The sequence below is a fragment of the Carassius carassius genome, chromosome 5 (assembly GCF_963082965.1).
Source record: "Carassius carassius chromosome 5, fCarCar2.1, whole genome shotgun sequence".
NCBI lineage: Eukaryota > Metazoa > Chordata > Actinopteri > Cypriniformes > Cyprinidae > Carassius > Carassius carassius.
Window position 1 is genome coordinate 33,183,344 of NC_081759.1, and position 25,048 is coordinate 33,208,391.

Sequence of the window (25,048 nt, forward strand, 5' to 3'; positions counted from 1 at the left end):
ACAAATAGATATTTTAAAGAATGCTGGTAACCAAACAGTTTTGGGTCCCATTTTCTACCATTGTATTTTTGTCCATATAAAAAAAAAGTAAACGTGAACCAAAACGGTTTGGTTACCAACATTCTGTATTCCAGAGAAGAGACAAAGTCATACAGGTTTTGAATGACATGTGAGTAAATGATGACACGTTTTTCATCTTTGGGTGAACTATCCCTTTAAGTACCTTTTTTTTTTTATCACATTTTATAAAGCTTAAATATGAATCTTTATAACATTATAAAAAACGCATCACATTTTTTTCTACATAGTACAGATTTTAAATAAAACCTTTGTTGAAAATCAGTCTTTGTGCAGAGTATAAACAGATTAGGGTGCTAAAGAGAACCAGTGGGAGCTCAGGGAGGTCTTCCTCATTCAGACGCATTTCATTTTTGTAGCCCTCTCCCTTTGGATATATACACTGGCCCTCATGTTTACATATTCAGATGCATATTCTGGACCTCATCTGCTGTAATTAAGTCAGTGCCTGCCTGTCATAGCACACTATCTGAGGGGAATTTAAAAATCAGCCTGTTAACATGTTCCTCTAACCAGTGTACTTAACTCCTTTCCCCCCAGTGGGAGTCATCCAGTGACCTCAAAGAAAGGAAGAGAGAAGAGCAGCGAATTTAATAATCAGAGCAGCATCGACTGGTTTCCTTAGCAGAGGACCACTGAAGCGGGACTAATTCTGCCCACCACAAAGGGTCTCGCCAGTCTGCTTTTTCTCGCTATGTTAATTAAACATACGTTGAATTAGCAGGTGCCATGGACTCCTGTGAGTTCACACACGGTCAGATGGCAAGAATGACTACACTGGTTGGGTAATATATTTTTCCCATGAAAAATTTGGAGACATGGCAGCATTAATTTAAATACAAGATAAAAAAAATATGACTGAGAAAAGATAACCAAGTCAAATTTATAAGCCATTTATTAAGTAGCCTAACAGACTTACAAAGTGTACAAGATGAAATGAAAATTAAAACTAAAATGTATTCCAAAAAAAAAAAAAAAAACGTTTTCATGCCATCTCAAAAGTTTATGGCTTTCTTTCTTTTGTGGAACACAAATGATTTCTAGAAAAACAATCCATCTTTGTGTATTCATATAATGTAAGTGGATGGGACCATCAAAGTTGATGCAAAACACATGGAATGAACACAAACAGATGAATATTGTCTTCTGAAGCAAAACAATAAGTGTATGTATGTGTGAGAAAATGTTATTTAAACTTTTATATATACATTAAACTATAAACCATGGCTGCCAACTAACTGTCTTGCATCACCTTTTGCACGAATTTCACCATGGGTGCAAGTCTCGCTTCACAACGTGCTGAAGTTTACACCAAGTGTAAGCTCATGAACCTGCATTTAACAGTTGTCTAGAGTGGCCAGAAGCAATGGTTCAAAGTATAAAAAGTTGAAAATACTACTATTCTTACACACACTTTTCATTTAATTTCAGAAGACACTGATTTATTCACTGTGGTTGTATTGGATTATGGTCATGTTAATTTTCTGTGGATTTTGAAGCATTAGCTTTGAGGGTGCCATTCACTTGCATTACATGGACTCAGAGAGATGGATTATTTTTCTAATTTTTCTATTTTTCTAACTTTTTTTTGTTTACCAGAACAAAGAAAGTCCTACACCTGGGATGGCATGAGAGTGAGTAAATGATGAGAGAAAATGTTTTTGGATGGAGTATCCCAATAACAGTCTTTAGCACCCAAATGTTTCTCGGTATGACAGGATTTTAGGTAGTTGGCTCACTAGCCTACACTCCAGTGATTCAAACACAGTGTGTGGGTCCTGGTCAGTGTTGATGTACACTGCCTATGGGTAGAAGGCCTGCAGGTCCACTGCATGGTTCCAGTACTCCTCTGAATGCCGAGGGTTAAATCGAAGCCGGGACTGCACTTCGGAACCAGAAGCAGGTTTATATATGCTGTGTTACCTACAGAGTTTAAACACAATTTTCAAAATGCAGATGTGTGTTTAGAAGGAATGAATTCTTAACACAAATTTAAAAAAGTGCTAAGCTAATTCTTTCTCACCCTTCTCCAGTCACTGGATCCACACCCCTAAGTGTTACCCTCTCGATAGCAACGTCATCCGTTATCTCCAGGAAGAAGACCCTAGAGAGGAGAGAGGCAGAGATCATGTGCAAGTCTTTTATGATACCTGTGATCCTCTCAAATTGACCGGAGTAAAAAAAAAAGGTATTAAATGCCAAAGACATAGGCTATTAAAAGTGGCATTCAGAAACAATGAAAAAAAAATTAGGCTTGGGAACTGTTATTAAAAAATCCATTAAAAAGAGAAAAAGAGAGTGTGATGTGTCTGCAAAAATCACGTCAAGTAAAAACCATATCAATCCATTATTCCATTATATGAAGACTTCATATAACATTCAGAGAAGAATAATCATAATGCGCTGGCATTGAAGCTAAATAAATGATGAAGAAAATAATGGAAAACAGGGACACTCTCCTGGGCTATGAGAGGACTTCAACAGAGGAATGTTGGGGTTTCTACGCAGGGGTCATTATGCTTTGACATTGTCCAGACACAAAGTGGGTCTAATGGTGTCGTCAGGTGTGTGGAGGGTGGGGGAGGGATGGGGGGGGGGTTGTTACATGCCCTTCTTGTCCCAAATGATTTTATCCAGGCCTCCAGAGGATGGGAACCTTACAGCCTCTTTCACTTTATGTAATTTTTAGCCACCTAAACATTTTACACAGGCTGAGATTTTTGTTAAATGTAATTCTGGGCCAGTTCAGCTATAGATAACGACCAATAGGAATTTTACATCACAAGGCCTTTTCCACAAAAAGGGGTGAGAATAGTAAGAAAATAGGAGAGATCTAAGTCGGTGCTTTTGATAAAATATTTAAATGTCTTTGTGTTCCTGGCTCTCAGTACCACTGTGAACCACTGGGCCCTCTGAAATGGACAAAGGAGACATGGTGCTTTAACTGACTATTAGTCTGGTCTGAAAATGCAAGATATTTGATGTGTTTAAGAGCCATGATAATGTGTGTGTATATATGTGTGTCTGTGTGCGTAGGTTTAATTATTTCAGAAAAAGGCTTCCCTCAATTTTTTATGAATATTTGTCTTAAAAAAGAAATAATAACTACTCTGCAAAGCTATTAGAATTAATATTTATGCTTCCTCATGAAACATTTATGAATGTGGAGGAGCAAAAAGGAGGGTGCGTTGTGTCTGAGGCTGGAGGATGGGAGGGTGGGGGCTTGTGTTTGTCTTTCTTCTCATTCTCCCACTTTTTGTGTGGGGGGAGCTGTACAAGATGAATTGATTTACATTAGACGTTTCTTACATGGCAGCTGGAGATCCTCTAACAAATGACTGACTAAAACAAGGCAGATAACAAGAGTCTGACAGTCCTCAGCTGCTACAAATGATCACGAACAGCGCAAGCATATCCTGCCATCAGTATATATATATGTGTGTGTGTATGTATGTGTGTGCATTTCTATTCTTCCACTGGTATACGGTATACATTAAGTAGATGGTAACCTTTGACCCTTTTGTTCTTCAGTTTACTCGCTGAGCTGAAGTGACTGAAGAAGGTCTCGAGCCATCTGATCTCTCCGAGTGTTGCCACTCCCGTCAGCCCCACTGCTTCCCTTTCTATCTCTCCAAATTAAGAAATTAATGAGGGAAAGATTCTTTACAGGTGGCCACGGCAATGTTTACCACTGATTAAATTGTAATGCTGCCCCTGCTGTATAATTGATAAGCCAATCAGAGGAAGTGTTGCCTGATTTGATGGGGAGCAGACGCATGAAATACATTTAAGTAATAGAGAGCAAGAGCGCAGTGCAAATGGAGAGAGAGAGAGAGAGAGAGAGAGAGAGAGAGAGAGAGAGAGAGAGAGAGAGAGAGAGAGAGAGAGAGAGAGAGAGAGAGAGAGAGAGAGAGAGAGAGAGAGAGAGAGAGAGAGAGAGAGAGAGAGAGAGAGAGAGAGAGAGAGAGAGAGAGAGAGAGAGAGAGAGAGACCGACCGACCGACCGACCGACCGACCGACCGACCGACCAAGGCAGATACGAGAGCAGGTAATTGGGCCAGACTCTTAGATTACATGGCTAATTGCTCTTCTTTATCTACCTGTCACAGGTAGCCATGCATATTTCAAAGCTCCCAAAGACTCTGATTGTTTGCAAGCGTGTCAAGGCTGTAAGAGGCTGGTGACTAGCCAAACTGGAGAGTAGTTAAAGACTGGTAGGAGGGGCTGGAGTGAGATCAGCTTAACTGAAGTAGTAACAGTGACCTGCCGTACAGATTAATCGTGCAAGAGGGGTTTAGACTTGGGTCTTTAGAGAAGCTCATTTATTTTGTGAAACCTTTCACTTAATAGTCATTTAAAAGTGGCATTTGACTTGAAAATTTTAATTACGTCATCACCCTTGTGTTACAAGCCTCTGTGACTTACTTTATTTGGTGGAAAGCAAGAGATAAATTTTTGAAGAATATAATTGCCATTGTTTTCCATATAATGAAAATGAATGAGAGCTGTCAAACTATACAATTACAAAGAAAGCAGCATAAAAGCATTCTATATGATATATGTGATATATATTTGAAGTCTTTTGAAGTCAAACAATAGAGAGAACTGGATCAGTATGACTCCTGAAAGAATCACTGAAACCTGTTCATGAACCAGGGCTGCTGTTAAGATTTACAAAAGATCACAACTTTTTGTTCCTTCTGTTTCACAAATTTATTGCACAGCTTCAGAGGTTTTGTAATACAGTCAGCAAGCTGTAAGAAATTTAATAATACTTTCATAGTACCTTTTTGTAATTTTACAATTATTATATGAAAAAGAACAGCCAGAATATTCACCTAAAAGTTTTGAGAATTTTAATTAATATATGTAAATCAAATATATAAAATTAAAATAAGTTAAAACCTCAAATATAAAATACAAATAATCTTGTTTTAATTCCCCACTCAACAACTTTTTAGTTTTTTTTTTTTTTTTTAATTTTAAAAGCGCAATTTCGAGACCTGGAAAAGTCATATCTTATAACTTTAATAATGAATATACATTTTTATAGGTATGCAAAGATCTAAAATATTTTATCATAAGAAATTGGGAGGTAAAAATCCTTTTCAAACAAAATCACAAATGACTGGAAAATCATAGGGGCTTCAAATAATGTTGTTGTCGATTTGTGGCCGTACACGCTGCTTTGGGGTTCATATTGTGTATAGCACTGGAATATTCTTTTAGACGTCCTTCTAAATTTAAAGTGTCACACATCCAGAGCTAACAGTGACTGATCAGCTTTTGAAATAGGATCAGATGATTGCACCATCAGAAACCAGAGCAAAGGCATCCTCATTTATCTGATGAGGGAACTTCATTAGTGAACATCCTTTTTCTTTTTCTTCCTCTTTCGTCTTTCATGGATCAGGTAACTTCCTTTACATGACAAAAGACGGAGCGCAAACTGGAACAGACAGCCACTACTTGAATCACCAACCACTACAAAATATTCAGCAAGGCAAATAGGTCATTATTGTAAGTATATTTGACCAACTCAAAGCCAAAGTTCACTCTCAGAAAAAGGTACAAAAGCTGCCATAGGGTGGTAGCTTTTCAAAAGTTGCACTTTAAGGTCCAAAATGGTACCTTAAGGGTACATATTAGTACCTAAACGGTACAGATTTGTACCTTTAGATAAACTGCCACCCCTGTGACAGCTTTTGTATAACTTGTCTATAAATCTACAATAAAAAAGAAACAAAGAATAAAAAAAATTAAGAAAGTTAGCCATTTATTATTATTATTATTTTTACAACAAATAAGAAAAACCACTGGGTTTTAATCCACTTTACCATATAAGTAACTGCACAAAGTTTGTCAATAGAAGCTAAAGATTCTGGTGCCACATGAACAACATCATCTTGGCACTTAATGCAGGCAATGACTCTCGGTTAATGAAGCCCTTTCAGGAAATGGGTAAAGGGATCCCTCCAATCTACCCAGTATGCCAACACTGCTGCACTTGGTCCCCTCTCCATTCTGTCAGTGACACATATTAAATGCCCAAGCCCTGGCACGGCTCCAGGAGGAGCTGACTTATTCATCCTCACTAAAGCCTGGTAACCAGAGAGCTGTTAACTAATAAAGCTGTCAGGTACAGTGCCGCCATTGGGCCATCATCGGCCCATCGGAAACATTATCTCCCCATTGTTTCAGGGCCAGGCTAACCGCAGGCCTTCGAATCAATTACGCTAATGCTATGTAAATGAGGTCTCCTGCCATTAGCCCAAACAACATGGGATGTTAATGGAGAAAATAAGGTCTTGCTACACAGGAGTGGCGAGGGAAGCGGACACCATAGCTGCTTGCTGATCTCTGGGATCCAATCTTAAATCCAGAGAGCACATAAAATGGGGAATATGATGAAAAATCATAATGAGTAGCAAAAGAATATGAAACAGGCCCTTTGGTGATCATGTTTATTTTTCCCAATGTTATTGCACAGATTTGTGCTCCTGCTCATGTTTTTGTGTCAAAGGAGACAGAATTGGGACACGGTTATTTTCACTGATGACCTAACCTCAAAGTGAGCTCTCTGATGAGGACATACACACACACACACACACACACACACACACACACACACACACACACACACACACACACAGAGAGAGGACAGGTTGTATAATCTAAGTGCCATCAGATCCTCCAGTCCAGCTGAGTTAAGAGAAATCTGAGAGGGCAATCTGAGCTGCGTGGTAACACTCACTATTTAGGATTGAGGAGACCCGAAAATCACAAATAATAATCTGAATGATTCACATAGTGCAGTTCATGATCTCCCTTTGCTGTTTGTTTTTGTTTTTTAAACACCTCACCTACATCTATGTTTGTCACTGTGAAGGTCCTAGAGCCTGTAAATGAATGGGAACACAGTGGATAGATAATCTATAGTTTGAAATCGATACAGGACATAATTGAATGTAAACCATCGGTGTGAAAGTGTGGCGAACCCATAGCTCTCATATATAGTGCACTTCTGTACATGCGAATACACCACGCTTGAATAATTGCATAATTCCTTGCCCACTGTAACATTTTATTTTTAAAGAAATTAATATGTTTATTCAGCAAGGACACATTTGGTCATTTTTCTTGTTATTGTTTTCTTGTTATTGATAAACTCTATAAAATGTTGTTCTTTTAAACTTTCTTTTCATCAAATTATCCTCAAACACTATATCATGGGTTCCACAAAAATATTAAGCAAAAAACTAAATAATAATAATAATAATAATAATAAAGAAGACTATTTAGGATAATAGAGGATAAATGGCTGCGGAAAATTCAGCTCTGACATATAGTAATAGGAATAAATTACATTTTAAATTTAAATTCATTTAAATTTAAATTTATTAAAATGAAAGTTATTTTAAATTGTAATCATATTTTACAATGTTAGTATTTTTTGCATAAGAGATCTGGAAAAACAAAGATATTTAATGTGTAACATAAATTATATTTTTTCAAAATAACTTCTTTTGGAACAACATGAGGATTAGTGAATTATCACACAAATCACAGAACTGGGTAATCTATCCCATTATGCCAAAAAGGCTAATCCGATCAGATTATGGTGGTGGCAGTGGAGTTTTTTTCTAGTTTAAGAGGGAGAAGGGCAAGAGAAACCAACTGAGAAACATTCGCTGTGTTTACATGGACCCTTCTAATCCGATCGTAATAGGACTAGAAGGACTCACATACTTCACTCCGCGTATGTGAAGTGGAACACGACCACGTCCCACCAGTCCTTGTTTAAGACTCTCATCAACAGACGACTAGTTTCGAGTGCGGGAAGAGGCACTTTTACTACCTTTTTTTTTTTTTTTGCTAAAGTAAAGTTAAGCAGCACAACAGTTCATGTGCTGGTCGTCACCTAATTAGGACCCGAAGTAGATAAATATAACGTGTGCTTTTTAAAACAGAAGCGGGAAACTCTGTACATTCATGCCGTGTGCGTATGTCAAACGAGTAAATCCGATCAGAAGCTTGTGACATGTAAACGCGCACATCAACCCGATCACTTTATTTACCATTCATGTAAACATTACGTTCGAATTCGTGAATCAGAATTAATTCATTCCAATGGAAGCAAAAAGTGTCCATGTAAACGCACCTATTGTTACATAATCACTGCTGCAATAACAGTTTAGATCGCTGTATAGTCACATATTTCTTCACTTTATTTTTTACAGTTTTCACTTTCATATAACCTTCCATAGTTATGGAGTAATACATGCTAAATTTCAACATTTACAGCTATTTAAATCAGTTTATAGTGACTGATATACCTGTTTGGTATGAAATTAGACTCTTGAAGTTCTTCTGCCTGCTCCACATCTTGAGGAAAGCCATGGAGCAGCCAGCCTCGTGTGGTACAGTCCATCCTGCTCAGTCTCTCTGTAAGGATCCGCAGGACTATACTGGATGGCACTGTGTTGATTACAGTTTTTCTCAATTGCTTTGGCTCAGTTCTCAAATTGTTTTTTTATTTCCCAAAACATTAAGTTCAGATCTCTGAACAATTCGCTTCTTTTTCACATCAGATTGGAATTTCTTATTGATTTGAGCAAATTGCAAATGCTTTGGCACATGTGTGCAAAGAGTACATACAACTGTCTGCAGTTTGGACAACAAATAATTGCATGTGGCTTGTTGATCAAAACTGATGGCTCGATTCTCACTTACATTGTCAAACACTTCAGAACTTCTCAGACATTTTTTATTGTGTAAGCCATCACATTCAAAACAATCTATTCAATTATCATAATTGGTATACATGAATGTATATTCTAAAATATATCTGACATTGACATTATTTGTAATGTCTGCTAAATTGTCACATGACCTCTAATTGCATTCGCAATCTAATAGCAAATTACCTCTAATATGAATCAACCATTTAACCAATCAACTTTGGGAGTATATGTATATATATATATATATATATATATGTGTAGATTGCCCACAGCACAATCACTGCTGTAGAAGTTTTTGAGAATGGAGGACGTTCACAACCCTGAACTGCAGCAACATGCTCGTGGAAGAGCAATTGGATGGCGTGTAAGAATACGTGGTGGTGGTGGTAGAGGAAGAAATAATCGAGGAAGAGGTGGAAATAGAAGAGTCAGAGTCTCTGATGAAATCAGAGCCACACTTGTGGATCATGTCAAATCATGGTTTTACAATGGAAGAGGCTGGTCGAAGAGTACAGCCTAATGTAAACAGGTCCACAGTGTCATCAATTGTGCAAACCTTTCGTAGGGAAAACAGGTAAATGTTTTTTTTTGTTTTACAGTGTGTAAAACAAAGTATTTTTACAGCACGACAACCTCGCGCTGGTGGCAGAGCAGCAGTATTTAACCAACTGCAAGAACAAGAAATTTGCAACATGTTCATAGCCAACAATTCCATCAGGCTAAGAGAGATCCAAAGTGCAATCATAAATGACAATAATGTCTTTGCAAATATAAATTCTGTCAGCATTTCCACCATAGACAGAGTTTTAAAAAGACATCAGATGACTATGAAACAGCTCTATAAGGTGCCATTTGAGAGGAACAGTGAAAGAGTCAAGGCTTTGCGGTACCAGTATGTCCAGGTAAACCATTGGTGTGCACTTAGTAAGTTTTCCTGTTTTTCTAAGATGCCTGTATTACTTTACTGTAAGTTTCAGAAACCCATAAGAAATACATTTACTGTTACATTTGTTTTCTGTGCTTCTTCATAGAGAATCATGGAGTTAGAAGTACATGAAACGACCCACATTCTTGTTTTTGTGGACGAGGCTGGGTTTAATCTGTCCAAAGGCCGGAGACGTGGTCGCAATCTCATTGGACACCGAGCCACAATTGACACACCAGGCCAACGTGGGGCCAATATTACAATGTGTGCTGCCATTTCAGAGAACTGTGTGAGCACACATATTCCACACATTGTGCCCTATAATACCCAACTTCTCCTGGCCTTCCTAAATGCACTTTACAGAGACCTGATTCCAGAACAAGAAAGAGGTTTAGTTAGACCACATTTGCCTAATTCTGTTGTTGTCTGGGATAATGTCAGCTTCCACCGAACCAACAGTGTTAGGGACTGGTTTGCTGCACATGAAAGGATAACAGTGGAATTCCTTCCACCATACTCTCCATTCCTAAATCCAATAGAAGAGTTTTTTTCAGCATGGAGGTGGAAAGTGTATGATCATAGACCACAAAATCAGATGTCTTTGTTGGATGCCATGAATGCTGCATGTGAGGACATCACAGCTGACCATTGCAGGGGATGGGTGCGGCATTCAAGGAGATTTTTTCCATGATGTTGATGAAAATCTTTGGCCTGACCAACGTGAGCGACAAGATGTCCACCAAGAATAATTATTATTATTATTTTTTTCCCATGAATGTTATTTGTTGTTTGTGTATTTGTGGTAATACAAATATGAAATGTAAAGTGAAATCTTGTTACTCTTGTCAGTTACTTTACATGTACAGTAAATACACTTGTATTGTATATATACTGTACACATGAAGTACAAAAATAAACACTGTAAAAATACAAATGTTCATAGACTTGTTTTTTTTCTACATGCTATTGACTTTTCTCAACAAATATGAGATTTTTGTTTAAACCCTTAATTTTCATGGTTGACTGTTGTGGACTGTTGTGGTGAAAAAACAACTAAACATTGTGACCAGTGTGGGTCACACAATGACAAAAATACTTTAGATTTTGGTGGCCTTGGCCAAATTATTGACACAATAACTAGGTTTTGAAGCATGAATTAAATGTTTTGGGTGAGTAACTACATTTTGCAGAGATGCTATAAAGTTTTGAAGTTCCTGCAAACAGTTGTGACATTTGCACTCACAGTTTAGAGAATGTTAAGACTTTTCGAAAAATGTGCCAAAGCAATTGAGAAAAACTGTAAACCAAAAATATGGTTATCACCTATTTATACCTTCTTCCTAATTAAGTGACAGAAGTACAACAATACAAAGAGTAGAAGAAATCAAATTAAGGCAAATAAAAAACCTCAAAAATGTTGACGCAACAGGTTTAGACTCCTGAGAATCAACTTGCTGTGTCCTTTGAAAGACACTCGTCCTATATACAGTAAACATGGGTGTTCAGAGGGGATTTACCCCATGAGATACACACACAAACACACCTGCTTAGCATTTGTTTGAAATACTGTATATGTTCCTCCCTGTAGGATGTCAGATCACAAGTGTTATAGATCTAACGGACGTGAGAAAGGCCTTTCATTTGTTTACTTCTTCCAGGTACTGAAAGAAGACTTTATGGAAAGAAAAAAAGTAACAGTATGATAACTTTTGAAGTATGAAAGATGCAGATATAGGATGCAGTTTTAAGGCTTTAAAGTACCAAATAAACAATTCATTGAAGCTGATCCAAAAACACATGGGCACAAGCGGACAGAAACCTAAATTAATGTTTCTCTTAAACTGAGGTACAGGGCATCTAGAAAGCTGGAGTGCCCCATATTAAGAGAATTAAATTAAGGAGATGGTCTGAGGAAAACGGAACCATCATCATCTCCATGCTAAACATCAGCGATCTCAACATCAAGCGGTATTGTCAAGGACGTGCCTTTTGTTTGTATCTATCAAATCAAGGTGGTTTATTCATATGTGAGGTGATAAATAATTAGCAGACACGGTGTCATTTAAATTCATGTATGTACATTTTGTCTTTTGAAGATATTTCACTGGTCCCTCTCAGACTACAAAAGCAGTCAAAGGCTGGCTGACAGGCAACATAAGCGAATTGTTTAAGGGGATGATGGCACCTCTTAAAACCGAAGGAAAGTGCAGCGCATAATACTGCGGGAAAATTAACAAGAGCGGCGGAGGACAAACAAATAATGAGGGTGAAGAGAAAATAGAACAGCATTCTTTAAGGAACGCAAGCTGGCACCCAGGGGGGTCCCCGCAGCTGGTGAAAAATTAAAGTCGACGGTTTCAAACTGTCCAATTTCCACATCAAACGCACACAGCCTCTTGCCTATCTCTGCAGCCCTGCTTCAAACATCAGGCAGCCTGGAGAGGCTTCTTTTTCTTTCTTTCTTTCTTTCCTCTCCTTCTTCACTTCTGCTAGGACTATTTTTTGGTTTGCTTAATAATCCGGATTCTCAAATCCCAGAAGCACTGTACTGGTTACACTAGCCACCATCGCTTCATCGCCTAATTATACCCCTGTGAGGCCATTAATCAACTTGTAAATTATTTAGGCAAGCTCTCTGCCTCAAATCTTCACTGTCACAGGAAAAGGGGGAGAGAGAGAAGGCACAAACCCCCCTCTCCCAGGATACCACAGCCCTGTTCAACAAGGCAATGGAAAACGAGCTAACAAAACATTTACATAGCATTTCTTATGCACACATTGCTACTTGAACAAACATGCAACATGAATTTATGAACATACGTTGCACGTGACAGATACTGCTAGCATTTGAAAAGATACTTGCTCTGAAAGATCCGACAATCATATTGGGTGTTCATGTGTCCTCATCAGAGATAATAAATAAACCTAAGTTGAGTCCACTCTCAAGAATTCTTCATGAGCCGTAATAGATTTTTTTCTTACAGAATTCCAAATAGTAAAACCAATATGATTTGTTAGCACTTAATAACAATAACTTTCATTAATAAATCACAAACATTGGATCATTTATAACAGAGAGTTCATGTACGAATCTGAATATTTCAGAAATATTTATCAACATTTAATGATGTAATTTTTTGAATGTACTGTTGTAATAATGTTATCCAAAAACGTAAAAAATGAAATATGAACCTACTTGACAGCCAGACATAATATAATATAATATAATATAATATAATATAATATAATATAATATAATATAATATAATATAATATAATATATAATATAATATAATATAATATAATATAATATAATATAATATAATATAATATAATATAATAATATAAAAAATCTGAAATTCTTTCTGTATAAATCTGCTTTAAAACAATCTGCTTTATATAACTGGCTATGTAAATGAATATTACATTATATGATATTATATGATATTATATTACATTACATTACATTATATTATGTCTGGCTGTCAAGTAGTAGTTCAGGTTGAATACTCAAGCTTATTTAAACGAATTGTTCACTGAAAAATTTTAATTATCATTTAATCACCTTTATGTCATTCCAAATTTACCTGAGTTTATATACTGTATATGCTTACTCTTTTTGCTATGAAACACAAAAGAGAAAACATTTTTAAAAAATTTCTTACAATAAAGTCTAATGTTGTTTTGACCCCACTGACATTCTAAGTATCTAATTTTGTGTTACATAGAAGAAAGAAGTTCAGGTTTGGACATGAACATAGAGTGAGTAAATGACAGATGTTAATTTTTGGTTGAACTACTGATTTACAGCTAAGAATATGAACCGTAAAACAATGAGATGACATGTAGCTCTTTTAAACAATGCATGTTTGAATCTGGCTTGTGTCGTTTCTCCTTTTCTCCCTATTTTTTCTCTTCCTTTTACTATTTTATCAATGAAAGTGTCAAAAAGGCGAAAAGTTAAAACATACATGCATATATTCGGTGAGTATCCCATGAGAATCTTTATTAAATTAATGAAAACTTGCTCAAGGCGAGTGGCTCGGGCAGTGATTGACAGTCCCAGTGGCTCAATGCATTCTCTGAGGGGCGGGACTATAGATATATATTTACTTATGGTCTCTGAGGGATTTAAAACAGAAAGGTGTTTGGCAGACACAGAGGGTGTGAGATAGGAAGGGTATAACAATGATGAGGATGGATGAAAGGTCACAGATAGTCAAGACATCTAGACCATTAAGGTGTGTTCAAAATATAAAAGTACTGGCTGTCTATAGTAAAAACTTAAGAGGCCAGCAAGCACTGTGATTTAGATTAAAAGTAACAAAACAGTCTGCAGAACTATATACTGCTAATTATATGATAATCATTTAGAATGCAGTTACCATAAACCAATGTCATATATCTGAATATAGCACGACATGTTCACCAACCAGACTACTCTGGCTGTAAGGGGTCCAATTATCTGGTCAAAAGCAGGAAACAGAACTCTGCAGCTTACAGACTGGGGTTTCACTTGTTCTATATGATTGACCCATTTGGCAGTAGGTATAGAGGAGGTGAGGAGGCATACCTTGCTGTTCTGACTCCAGGTAGGGTTTAATGAGCTCCCCCATAAGGCTCTCATCAGCTGACACAGCCTTCAGAAGCTCACCACAACAAACTACATAGACAGAGATAAAAAGAAAGTTTAAAACAAACAACATAAAACTATGGATGCTGTACAATGGTTTACTCACTGGTTATTATTTACCCTTTCTCGTGTTGCTCTAAACACTTATGCTGTTTCTTTGCATGATTTTTGGTGTTTTTGTGTTGTTTCAAAGCTTGACAGCACCTGATCACAATAAACAGTCACTGTATGGCAAGATGTACGTAATGATTCTTTAAAAATGTCTACTTTTGTGTTCCACAGAAAAAAGTAACAGCAGAGTTGTTTGAAACTACATGAGGGTGACGAAGTAATGACAGAATTTTACAATTTAGCTAAACTACCCTTTTTTCCAATGTTGAACCCTGCAGATAAGAAAGAGTACAGATGGAAAAGTGACAGCAGATGTTGAGGAGGAGCTTACTGTTGACAATGCCATATTTCTGAGCAATCAGATTTGCCTGAAGACTCTTTCCTGAACCTGGGGGTCCAAACAGTAGGATTATGGGAGTGTAGGGTGAGGCAGAATGATGTGGAGTACAGACATAGTTCAGCACTGCAATATAAATGCAAAACTATCAAATGAACGCTACATGATATGTACTGTAACAGCGCAAAATAAATGAATGGCCAAAATGTTTGGATAAATAGTCTTACAGTGAATGAAAAAAAAAACATGTCAAGCAAATAAATGAGAATACACACTAAATATCTATTATTATCAGTGCCACTACAAATATATTAAAGATACACTAATGTTCATCACTGCTCTATTTATGTAGTCAGCTATTAATACAGTAAAAACAGTAATATTGTGAAATATTATTACAGTTTCAAATAGCTCTACTACTATAATATATTTTAAAATGTACATTTTCTGCAGTCTTCCGTATGCTGATTTTGTGCTCAGGAAACATTTCTTATTATGTTGAACACAGTTGTAATGCTTAACATTTTTGTGATTTTTTTTTTTTTTTTTTTCAGGAATCTTCGATGAAGAGAATGTTCAAAAGAATGGCATCTACTTGAAATGACCCCAAACTTTTGAACTGTACACATGATTACAAAACATGTTAGTTCAACCAAACACAGATTAAATATAATTTTCTCTAAACCTGTGGTGACTGTTCAGTACCGTATCATACTTTAATACAAAACAACACAATGCAGGCACAGATAGATTCTACTGAATGTTTAATGGAGTAAAATAATAGAGCACATTTGTGAGGCTGGTGACAGCCCATTCGCTCAGATCATAAACAGAGATTGCCACTAAACTGAATATAAAGCCACTTGATTAATTAATCATTAGAGTCTTCCTTTCATGTCCACGGGGGCATTTGCTTATAGTGTGACATCCACGTCGAAGCCATCTGTTTGCAGTTGGGTTTCACTCACAACAATGCTGCTTGTCTGGAACCTGCGCTGAGCCGCCATTCTAATATGTGATGATTAACAACAGCCTGATCATTACTAATGAGTCTCTCTCATCCAGCCCTTTATGCTGCTAATTGTTATACAACAACATGATAAATGCTTAATATGCAAAACATGTTAATGCGCTAAAAGGCTAAGTCAGGGGGAAACTAGCGGCGTTACAATCAAACCGCATGCTGAATTAGCACTAATCAAGATTTAAGATGACAGTCTTATTGCTGTTTGCTCCTCAGTATGGGTTTATGAATGTTTTATGGCAGAGTTTATCTCAAATATTTATTTAATGTCCTCCCTTTAGACGTATAAAGAAAATCAGGTACAGTTAAGTCAAGATTAAGGCATAATGGCACACTGTCCTAAATCTACAATATACAAATCAAGCCCACAGTGCAAAGCCATTAGGCTGGAGGGCTGCTTTCTTGATAGGTACTCAATGGAGCACTTTGGATTTAATACTAATGTGCCATGAGACTAAATGAGTATTTATTTCCCCCTAGATAAGCCTAAATTGTATGAGAGAGAATGAAAGAAAGAAACCAGTCCAAAATTGGATTTGAATTTCTCCCAGCTCATGTTTATGTAGCTTGCTTGAGCTGGCAAAATATTGTGAAAGTGATAGACAGACATGGATTTATGACAAATATCTCTAAAAATACAGCTCTTAACATAGAATGACTGGCTATCAATTCCACGCATACTCATTCGCATGATAAATATGCATCTTTATTATTAAAAACTGTGGTATAAATTCCATAAAATGCTGCTAACCTGCCTAATGCTACAGTCGAAGTGATGCATGCAAAGAATGGTTTAAATATTCACCACCTAGCTCTACCTCACAACTAAAGGAAGGGAAGTGACAAAATTATTTTGTCAAGTTGAGCAATATAATATTTAGACAGGTTGTATTCAGATGGTTTTAATGTAATTGGCGAGGACCGCTCATCCCTGCCCAGGTTCTCATGGGATAGTCTGTGCCTGCAGAGCTGCCTGAGGCAACCTCCTCGACTGGCAGAGTGCCTGACAAGCAGGTCAATCACTGCCTCTGAATGCAGCCGATGCGATACTGACCTCCGACCAATAGGGGCGGTAGATCTCGGTTCATCACAGTAGGTGATATTAGTAGAAATGTTTAAAAAGCTCTAAATGGAACTCAGTGACCAACCTGAGCCTATTCTGGAGATATTTTTAGAAATACAGTCTATGTTTTGAAATCAAATTACTTGATTGAATTAGCAACCAATGGAAAATTGGAAAATGGGGAAGTCGTGGCCTAATGGTTAGAGAGACGGACTTGCAATCGAAGGGTTGTGACTTTGAGTCTCGGGCCGGCAGGAATTGTGGGTCGGGGGAGTGCATGTACAGTGCTCTATTCCCCCTTAATACCACGACTTAGGTGGCCTTGAGCAAGGCATCAAACCCCCAACTGCTCCCCGGGCGCCGCAGCATAAATGGCTGCCCACTGCTCCGGGTGTGTGTTCACAGTGTGTGTGTGTGTGTGTGTGTGTGTTCACTGCTCTGTGTGTGTGCACTTTGGATGGGTTAAATGCAGAGCACGAATTCTGAGTATGGGTCACATCACTTCACAAATTTGTTCTGACACAGCTTTAACTTTAACTTTAAAATTCCACCTTATATGAATTTCTTACCACAAAATCAGTGATAACTGGTAGCTTGACAAGAACATCTAATTTAACACTAATTTAAACACCAATTTAAAGTGACAGCCTAAATGCTGCCAAAAATGAAAACCTGGTCACCATTTACTCACCTATATATAATTCCAAACCTCTAAGACCTTATTTAGAACATAAAAGAAGATTAAGCCACTTTTTTTTCCTTTTTTTTTTTTTGGCCATACAATATAGTTACTGTATCAAAAATATCTTCTCTTGTGTTCCGTGAAAAAAAGTCATTTAGTTTTGCAACAGCATGAGGGTGAGTAAATGATGATCGATTTTTCATTTTTAGGAGAAGTAATGCTGATGGATGGTTCTTGTACCAGGCCGGGTGAAGTTGGTGACGTTTACCCTGTGAAAAGACATCTACAAACTTCTGCAGCTTTTTGGCTATAAGATTAGATGGCATCAGTGTACTGGGTGTTGCTAAACACTGTGCAACTTCTTCACTTTCAGGCCGCATGAAGGTGACATGATATACATCAGAAACATAGAAAGGAAACGTGGGTAAGGTCATGTTTTACAGTATACACCAGGGTATATGTGCTGAGGAGTAAGTAATGTGGGTTAAATACAAAAAACTTTTCACACAACACAACACAACTCACAACATTGATTTTGACAGTGAATCTCCTAAAAAAGATTCATAAACAGAGATCATAAACAAACCAAAGGGAAAATGGCAATTATGTGGAAATGGTGCATTCACACCATCACAAATCTGCAGGGAGCTCTGGCTTTTGTTCATTACAGCTAGGCTTTCCGAAACCCTGAGGACACACAGGGCCCGTTTGGGATTCGGCAAACAGGTTGAGCACTGTCAAGGTCCACAGATAATGAAATGCTTTCTAACAAGGGTGCGTGTTGACTGCCTGTCTCGCAGTCCCACTCTGTGAACTAAGAAAAGTGTAATGATCATACAGACATTACCTCTTGTGACAGGGTCTATCCTCTTGCCCGAGCTCCTTTCAATCGGGATGACATCAGGAGCTTCCAGCATCACTGTGAGAAAAGATTTAAAAGAAAGCACTAGAGTTTGACATATCCTCTGGGGAGTGATAGCGACTCAGAGAAGGATATTTGGCCGGTCTCATTATCGAGTTCTGATTCAAACCTCTTGTTTTTCAGTTGGGAACAACAAAGTGTTTGGACAACATGCCACTAACCAACATGATCTTGGGTGATGCCTGCTTCCTGTAGACATAATGCCCCTTCTAGTGTCTTGGGAATGGCTTCCAAAACCCAGCCCTGGAAATACAATGCATGTTACACACATACTTCTCTTGAGTAGGAACAAACAATCTACTTTAAACAATAACCCAACTCTCTGGTGACAGAGTCCAACTCTGCTATTAGCACAGCTGAAACCTTGCATTTCGTCTTAAACACACAAACACAATTTTTCTGTTTACATTTCTATAAATGCACTCGCTTTTCCCAACGGTCAACTACTATGCTTAAATTGTTGTTTAAAATTGTTTTCATATAAGCAAAACAATATTCTGCCTGGAAAAATACTTTAAAAAACAGTAATAGGCTTTAAAATGAATAATTTTATATGAATAATTCATATAAATTGCTGCCCTGTACCAGTCTAAATAATGAATGTATAAATTGTTGTATGAATAAGGAGTAAAACTGGCCCATATGGGGTCTCATGCAGGGAGGCAAATGGAGGGTTAAATCCATAAAAACCTTGAAAATGTGCCTAATTCTCCAGCTCTTTCCACACTTTTCACTTAGCAATAAAAATAACATAAGAAGAAAGGAAACCGCATGCATATCATTCATTAGCTACAAATCCATAAAAAAAATCCTCCTCTCTAATAGTCTCCTAAATCCCAAGGCTTGCTGTGCAATGGTGCGGTAAAATAAAGAACAGTCAAAGAACCATATCCCAAAAGTGCTTGTTAGGGGCCAACTTATTACTGCAGCGAATAATCTTAAAATAAATAAATATATGCAACAAACATTTATAGATCTAAGTATTATCAGAGGAGCTGTGGGTTTTTGCTGCCGAGTTTCGAGTGTCTGTTTGATATCAGTCTTTGTTTTTTCAGGCTTTGATCTTTAACGGCAAACCTATACTTTGCTTCACCTGATCTCAGCGCGCAAGTTTCCTCCCACTTACTTTCCAATTAAGCATTTGATTGCCTCTGTGGCTGGGAAGCCCATGAGCAGGGCCTGACTCACAGATTGCTTGAAAGGCCTCTAGCCTACACAATATAACTGCCATGAATATAGGAAGAATATAGGGAAATACAGGGTGGATGTAAATCAAGAGGGCTCTTGATTTACAACTGTCAGTACACTCAGGTTCTTTATATTGGCATCTTTTATTTTATGCAGAACCTTAAACGTCAGCATTTCTAGAAGAACTTGCTGAAAAAATATTTATTACAGAACACACAGACATCAGCTGAGGATTAAATACAAATAAGCAACTGTAGACTTTCAGAAGTTTGACAAGGAGACCGACAGGTAGAGTCCAAACTTGCTTCAGTAAAACTTCTGTACACACATACACTCTCTCTGCACACATTAACTCCCGCGCACACACATACATCCGAACACAGAGCCCCACTGCGACTTGTTTCATTCCGTTTCATCCCCACATCAAAAGAGGCCGTGGTGCTGTAGCAGTGGGCTCAGACATAGACCCCAGGACTGCAACATCTGCAGTGAGGCCAGCTATCACAGAAGGGACATGCATGGAGCAGATGTCACCAGCCAGCCCAACAGCAGGCAAGGCAGGGGAGCAGAAGAGGCGCCCTGACATGCCACTCACAGACCCGACATGCAGCTCCTCCACACAATAGACTGACAATATGGCAGCATGAGTGGCTGCAAAACACTCCATTTGACTTTTACAATTAGATCTCAATTAGTTGTTCACTTAGCTGTTAAGCGCTGATTACATGGTTAATTTATGTTTTGTGCTAGTTTTTTTATATAAAAAAATAAAATAAAATGCCAAAGAATGCAACAGATCCCAGGTCTCACGATTTTTTTGTTTTGTTTTGTTTTACAAATTTGATATGGCATTTCAAATGCAGTGCACATTTGGAAAATGCTGGAGAAACAATGAGACACATCAGTTATGGCTTCAGAGAATTCAGCTTTTGCCATCACAGGAACAAATTGTATATTAAAATATATACATATTAAAATGTATTAAAATAGAAAACAGTCTATTCATATCACAATATTATGTTTAAATATGTTTTGATTAAATAAATACAGCCTTAGGGAGCATAGGATATTTTTTTTTAAATCTTACCAACCCAATCTTTGGAAATTGCATGAATTCTTTTATTGTTGCTTACTAACTAAATCAGATTATTATATATTTTTTAAAAACATGTAAAACAGGTAAAACATGTCCGTAAAGTATTATCTGCATTGTGTGTTCTTAAAAAGTTTTAATATCATTTCATTCGCAAACTTTCCTTTAGAGTCCTCGTTTCTCCCTCAAAATAGAATTCCAGATGCTATGCAAATTCAAACAGCATAACTTTATTTGGAGGCCTCATTAGGGATCCAGATGACTGTGACATGCGCCCCATGATCTTTCTTTCTTTCTTTCCTTCCTTTTTTTTTCTAATTTACTTTAGGGTCCATCTTGTTTTCCAGGACTGAAAGGCACTCATTAAATTGACATTTTACTTTAAATCACTATTCATTACCTATGCTCCCTCTCTTCATTTTCCACAAGTCTAAAGTTTTACAAACAGCAGCCTCATGAGAGAACGAGAGAGCGAGGGAGAAAGAATTAAGACAGCTTGAGAAGCAGTGACAGGCAGAGATGAACTAGATGACCTAGATTAGGCATGATTAACATTCATTGTTGCTTAATTTGGAAAAACAGGTAGACAAGCACACACACTCGTAGGCATCCGTGGCAGAGCAATTAAGCTTAGCTGTCTAGGCTCCAGTGGTGATGTGACATGTCAATCATTCCATTCTTTGGCCCATTTAAGTGTGTGAGACCATGAGATGAAGACTCCTCATGGTGAGCCAGAGATTCTTTGTCAGGTGTCTAAATCTACAGAGGAAAAACTCTACCTCAATCCTCCACTCATATGCAGATCAGTCGGAAAGAAAAATAATTAAATAACCTGATAAATACTATCAGACAGTTTGCCTGAAGGGATAAACATCCATTACTAGATTCAAAGCAGTCGCTAATCACAAACTACTGAGATTAAAAGGTGAAAGTTAAAGGATGCCAAGCGAAAAAACTTTCACGATGGGATTCTTGGCTGAGTAAAGCCATTTGCGGAGTTTAGTGAGGAATAAAAGGAGATGCTGTTTGGAGTCGGACGATTTACATATTCCTCCGTGCGGCCGCACAGTAGAAACTGACACTTCAGAGAAAGACACGATCAGGGAGACCGTGATTGATTGTGTGATTTGATGGAGAGATGAAAGGAGGAATCAAAAGGGTGCGAGATCTGAGAGTGTACGTGAACGGACACCTCAGCGGTGAGGCTCTTAAGTGGCATTAGTGCTGAGATCACATGTAACTGACAGCCGGTGAGGGGCCCTCTGGTGATGAAAGGTTTCCTCAGAGAACTCTCACCAGCAGTCTTGCATTCCCTGAGACCCATCCCAGCAGTCCTCAAGGGAGGCGGAGAAACACATGTCTAATTATTTATCAGAGAAGGTTGAGTGTAAATAAAGAAAAATTACAACAAATTATTTGGGCATCACGCTTGTAAAAATATACACAGTTCAAAACGCAGAGGTTATGTGCAAGTTGACAATGAAAATATGTTTCCCACACTTTCTCCCCCCCCCACCACATTTTAGACAATTTGAGTCAAACGCTCAATGTTAATTTTTCTAAATGAATAACAATAGAAATAAGGGTATTTATATAAAAAACAAAACAAAAAACAAGTCCTTACCCGTCGAACACAGTCTAGTTTTGACAGGCGTCGCTGAATCAACTGTCTCCAGTGGTCTTTAGGTATTTTTTATCAGACCAACAAAACAAAGTGAGTAAATGTTTTATTAAAATTCAATTAAGCATTTTTTCTTTTAATAATTTGTCTTAATCAGATTTTTTTTTTTATGTAATAATTAATAACAATCGTCAGAGTCAAACAGAAATATAAACCAACTGGCCCCTGTCATTCGTGTGCTTCAAGCACGAACTTCTAAACCTACCTGAGATATATCTGTTCTATAGTAAATGACTGTCAGTGTCCACCAAAACAATACAATTATTATTAAACAAATACATTCAAATATGCTGTTGAATATCTAATTATTTATGACATCCTCTGCTGCTTTCATCTCACTGTCCTTTGTGAATTTTGTGAAAATGATAATAATTGGAATCTTTTGGATCGTTCTATTTTAAACTCAAGGCCACGGCGAGTTTAAGTGAGAGGATAATTAGAATAATTAAACCATTGGGAGGCACTTTTCCTAAGCACATCTCTCTCTTTTCTTCTAATTCTATTCAACTCTGCTGATTTATCAACTAACTAGCCTGCATTGCATTAGCATGATCAGACTTCAGACAAAATCAGTTCTATGTCTTTACAATACCACGAAGACAGCAATTACTGGCATCCAGAGAGTGTAGCAAATGCTGACAACATTACCTTTCCTACTTATACATCTAAAATGAATATCATGATCAAGCCATTCCAGACTACTTTTCCTTGAAGATAGTTTGCCATTAAGCAGTCAACATGTTGTACACACAAGCTTACAAACAGATCCCCTCTTCTAGGCCTCATAAACTGGCAATTCTATTCATAAATGTCTATGGTAAACATTATAGAAGTATATGTGTTTTCAAGAGAAAGGACAAAGACCGAGAAAGAGAGACCCCACCTGTTTTTTCTCCTGGTACTGCTGTGCAGCCCTTCTTAAGTCACTGTCATCCTTTAAGATATCACTAAAAGTTACGTGAATAGCCTGTGTGTACTCACACAACTTTTTAGCCTGTGACAAGACAAAAGAGGACAATCTGCAGCACCATATAAAATGACAGAAATGAAAACACTCTGAACAGATAACGCTGTACAGATGACTGAAGCAGTATTGGGATCTCTGAGGCCTGACGTTGTCACTATGGTGAACATCAGATTGAAATGTAAGTCTGATTGTCATGACAGGTGTATTTATAAATACATTTCAAAACTGAAGTTTGTACAAAAGAAACAAATTTAATGTTATTTACAGGGAGAACAGCACTAGCAATGCTGGATGACACTTTAAAAGACATACACGAGTTAAAAATACACTAGAACAGTTCGATTGTAGCAAAGTTTCAATTTATTGAACTACTACTGAAATGATGCACTTACTATGGTTCTCTTTCCGGATGCTGGAGGAGCTAACAATATGATTCTTGGCACTGGAAAAAATATATTTATTGAAATTAATGAACTGTTCACAATACATTAATGACGCAAGGCAACATTATAGTTAGTTAAATCTAATAATGTATTTCTAGCTGATATCAAAAAACATTATATAATGATGTTAAACTGCCTATTTTTCTGAACAATGTTAAATGAGATGGAAATTTACAGCTCCTTTAACTTTACGCTTTTTTATATCACGTAAGACAGCGCCATCTTGTGGTAAAGAATGTATTACTATAAGAATGTACAGTATAACCTTAATACTACATGATTTAAATAATAATTAAACAAGAATAGTAAGGATTTATCAATAGTATAAATACAGAATAAAACATTACCAACACTGTCCCTTTTCAAGAAGTTAATCAGGTAATCAGGTGTTGAATGGGTCCTCTGGTTTGTCCACCATCAAATTTTTCACCAGTGTCTGCAAATGTATCATTTATTTGATTAAAATTGCCTTCATAAACTTGTTAAACATTGTCTAGTTAAATGTCTATACCTGGACCAGGTGAAACATATGTCATGTTAAACATACCAAAGAATTGGACATCTGTAAATAACTGTAAAAATGTGAGTTAGTTCACAAAGAGAGAATTCAAACTAATAAAACACATGAAATAATCTTTTATGAGTCTGAACGTGTACAAAGCGGGAAAAGACTCTTGAACTTATGTAACGTTAAACTGAAGGGGGTTTCTGGGGCAAGGATGAGACGTGTTGTAGGACAAAATACCAGTGAACAAAATAATTTTTGGATTGACAAACAAATGACGGAAATAAACGTACGTCACATTTGATGAGTGAAACGGAAACCACGTAGTCACTTGATTAAAAAGGAGAGTTAAAATGAATAAATATATTTAAAGTTACTGTTACCTTGGATTGAAACGTAGCTGTTGCTAATTTGTTGTGCGCATGCGTTTGTTGTTGTTACTGTTTGTTGCCAATGGTAACTTGGTCAGCCAATCACCATCACGAGAGAGAGAGAGCGCACAAGTCTCATACTCTTGTTACTGAGCAACGCAAATTAAATTGCGCAGAAACAGTAGCGACTTTGATAAGCCGTTATAATACGTACTAATAGAGGTAAGTTCTAATATTAAGTTACATGTGATGAATACTATTTCTTTATACAATGTTAAAAT

General features: G+C 37.2%; 1 protein-coding gene and 1 pseudogene across 1 annotated transcript; one reads left to right on the plus strand and one right to left on the minus strand.

The window, feature by feature from the left end:
* Positions 1–82: 82 nt before the first annotated feature.
* On the minus strand, positions 83–24,420 carry LOC132141347 (adenylate kinase 8-like; annotated as a pseudogene).
* On the plus strand, positions 9,530–10,438 carry LOC132140157 (uncharacterized). The gene is made up of 2 exons (XM_059548968.1): positions 9,530–9,724; positions 9,854–10,438. The coding sequence occupies exons 1-2, from the start codon at positions 9,644–9,646 to the stop codon at positions 10,436–10,438; spliced, it is 666 nt and encodes a 221-aa protein (XP_059404951.1). The 5' UTR covers positions 9,530–9,643.
* Positions 24,421–25,048: the final 628 nt, after the last annotated feature.

Coding starts and splice junctions, on each gene's coding strand:
- LOC132140157 (XM_059548968.1), top strand. CDS start 9,644: ATGACTATGAAACAGCTCTATAAGGTGCCATTTGAGAGGAACAGTGAA. Junction 9,725..9,853: donor TGCGGTACCAGTATGTCCAG/GTAAACCATTGG, acceptor GCTTCTTCATAG/AGAATCATGGAGTTAGAAGT.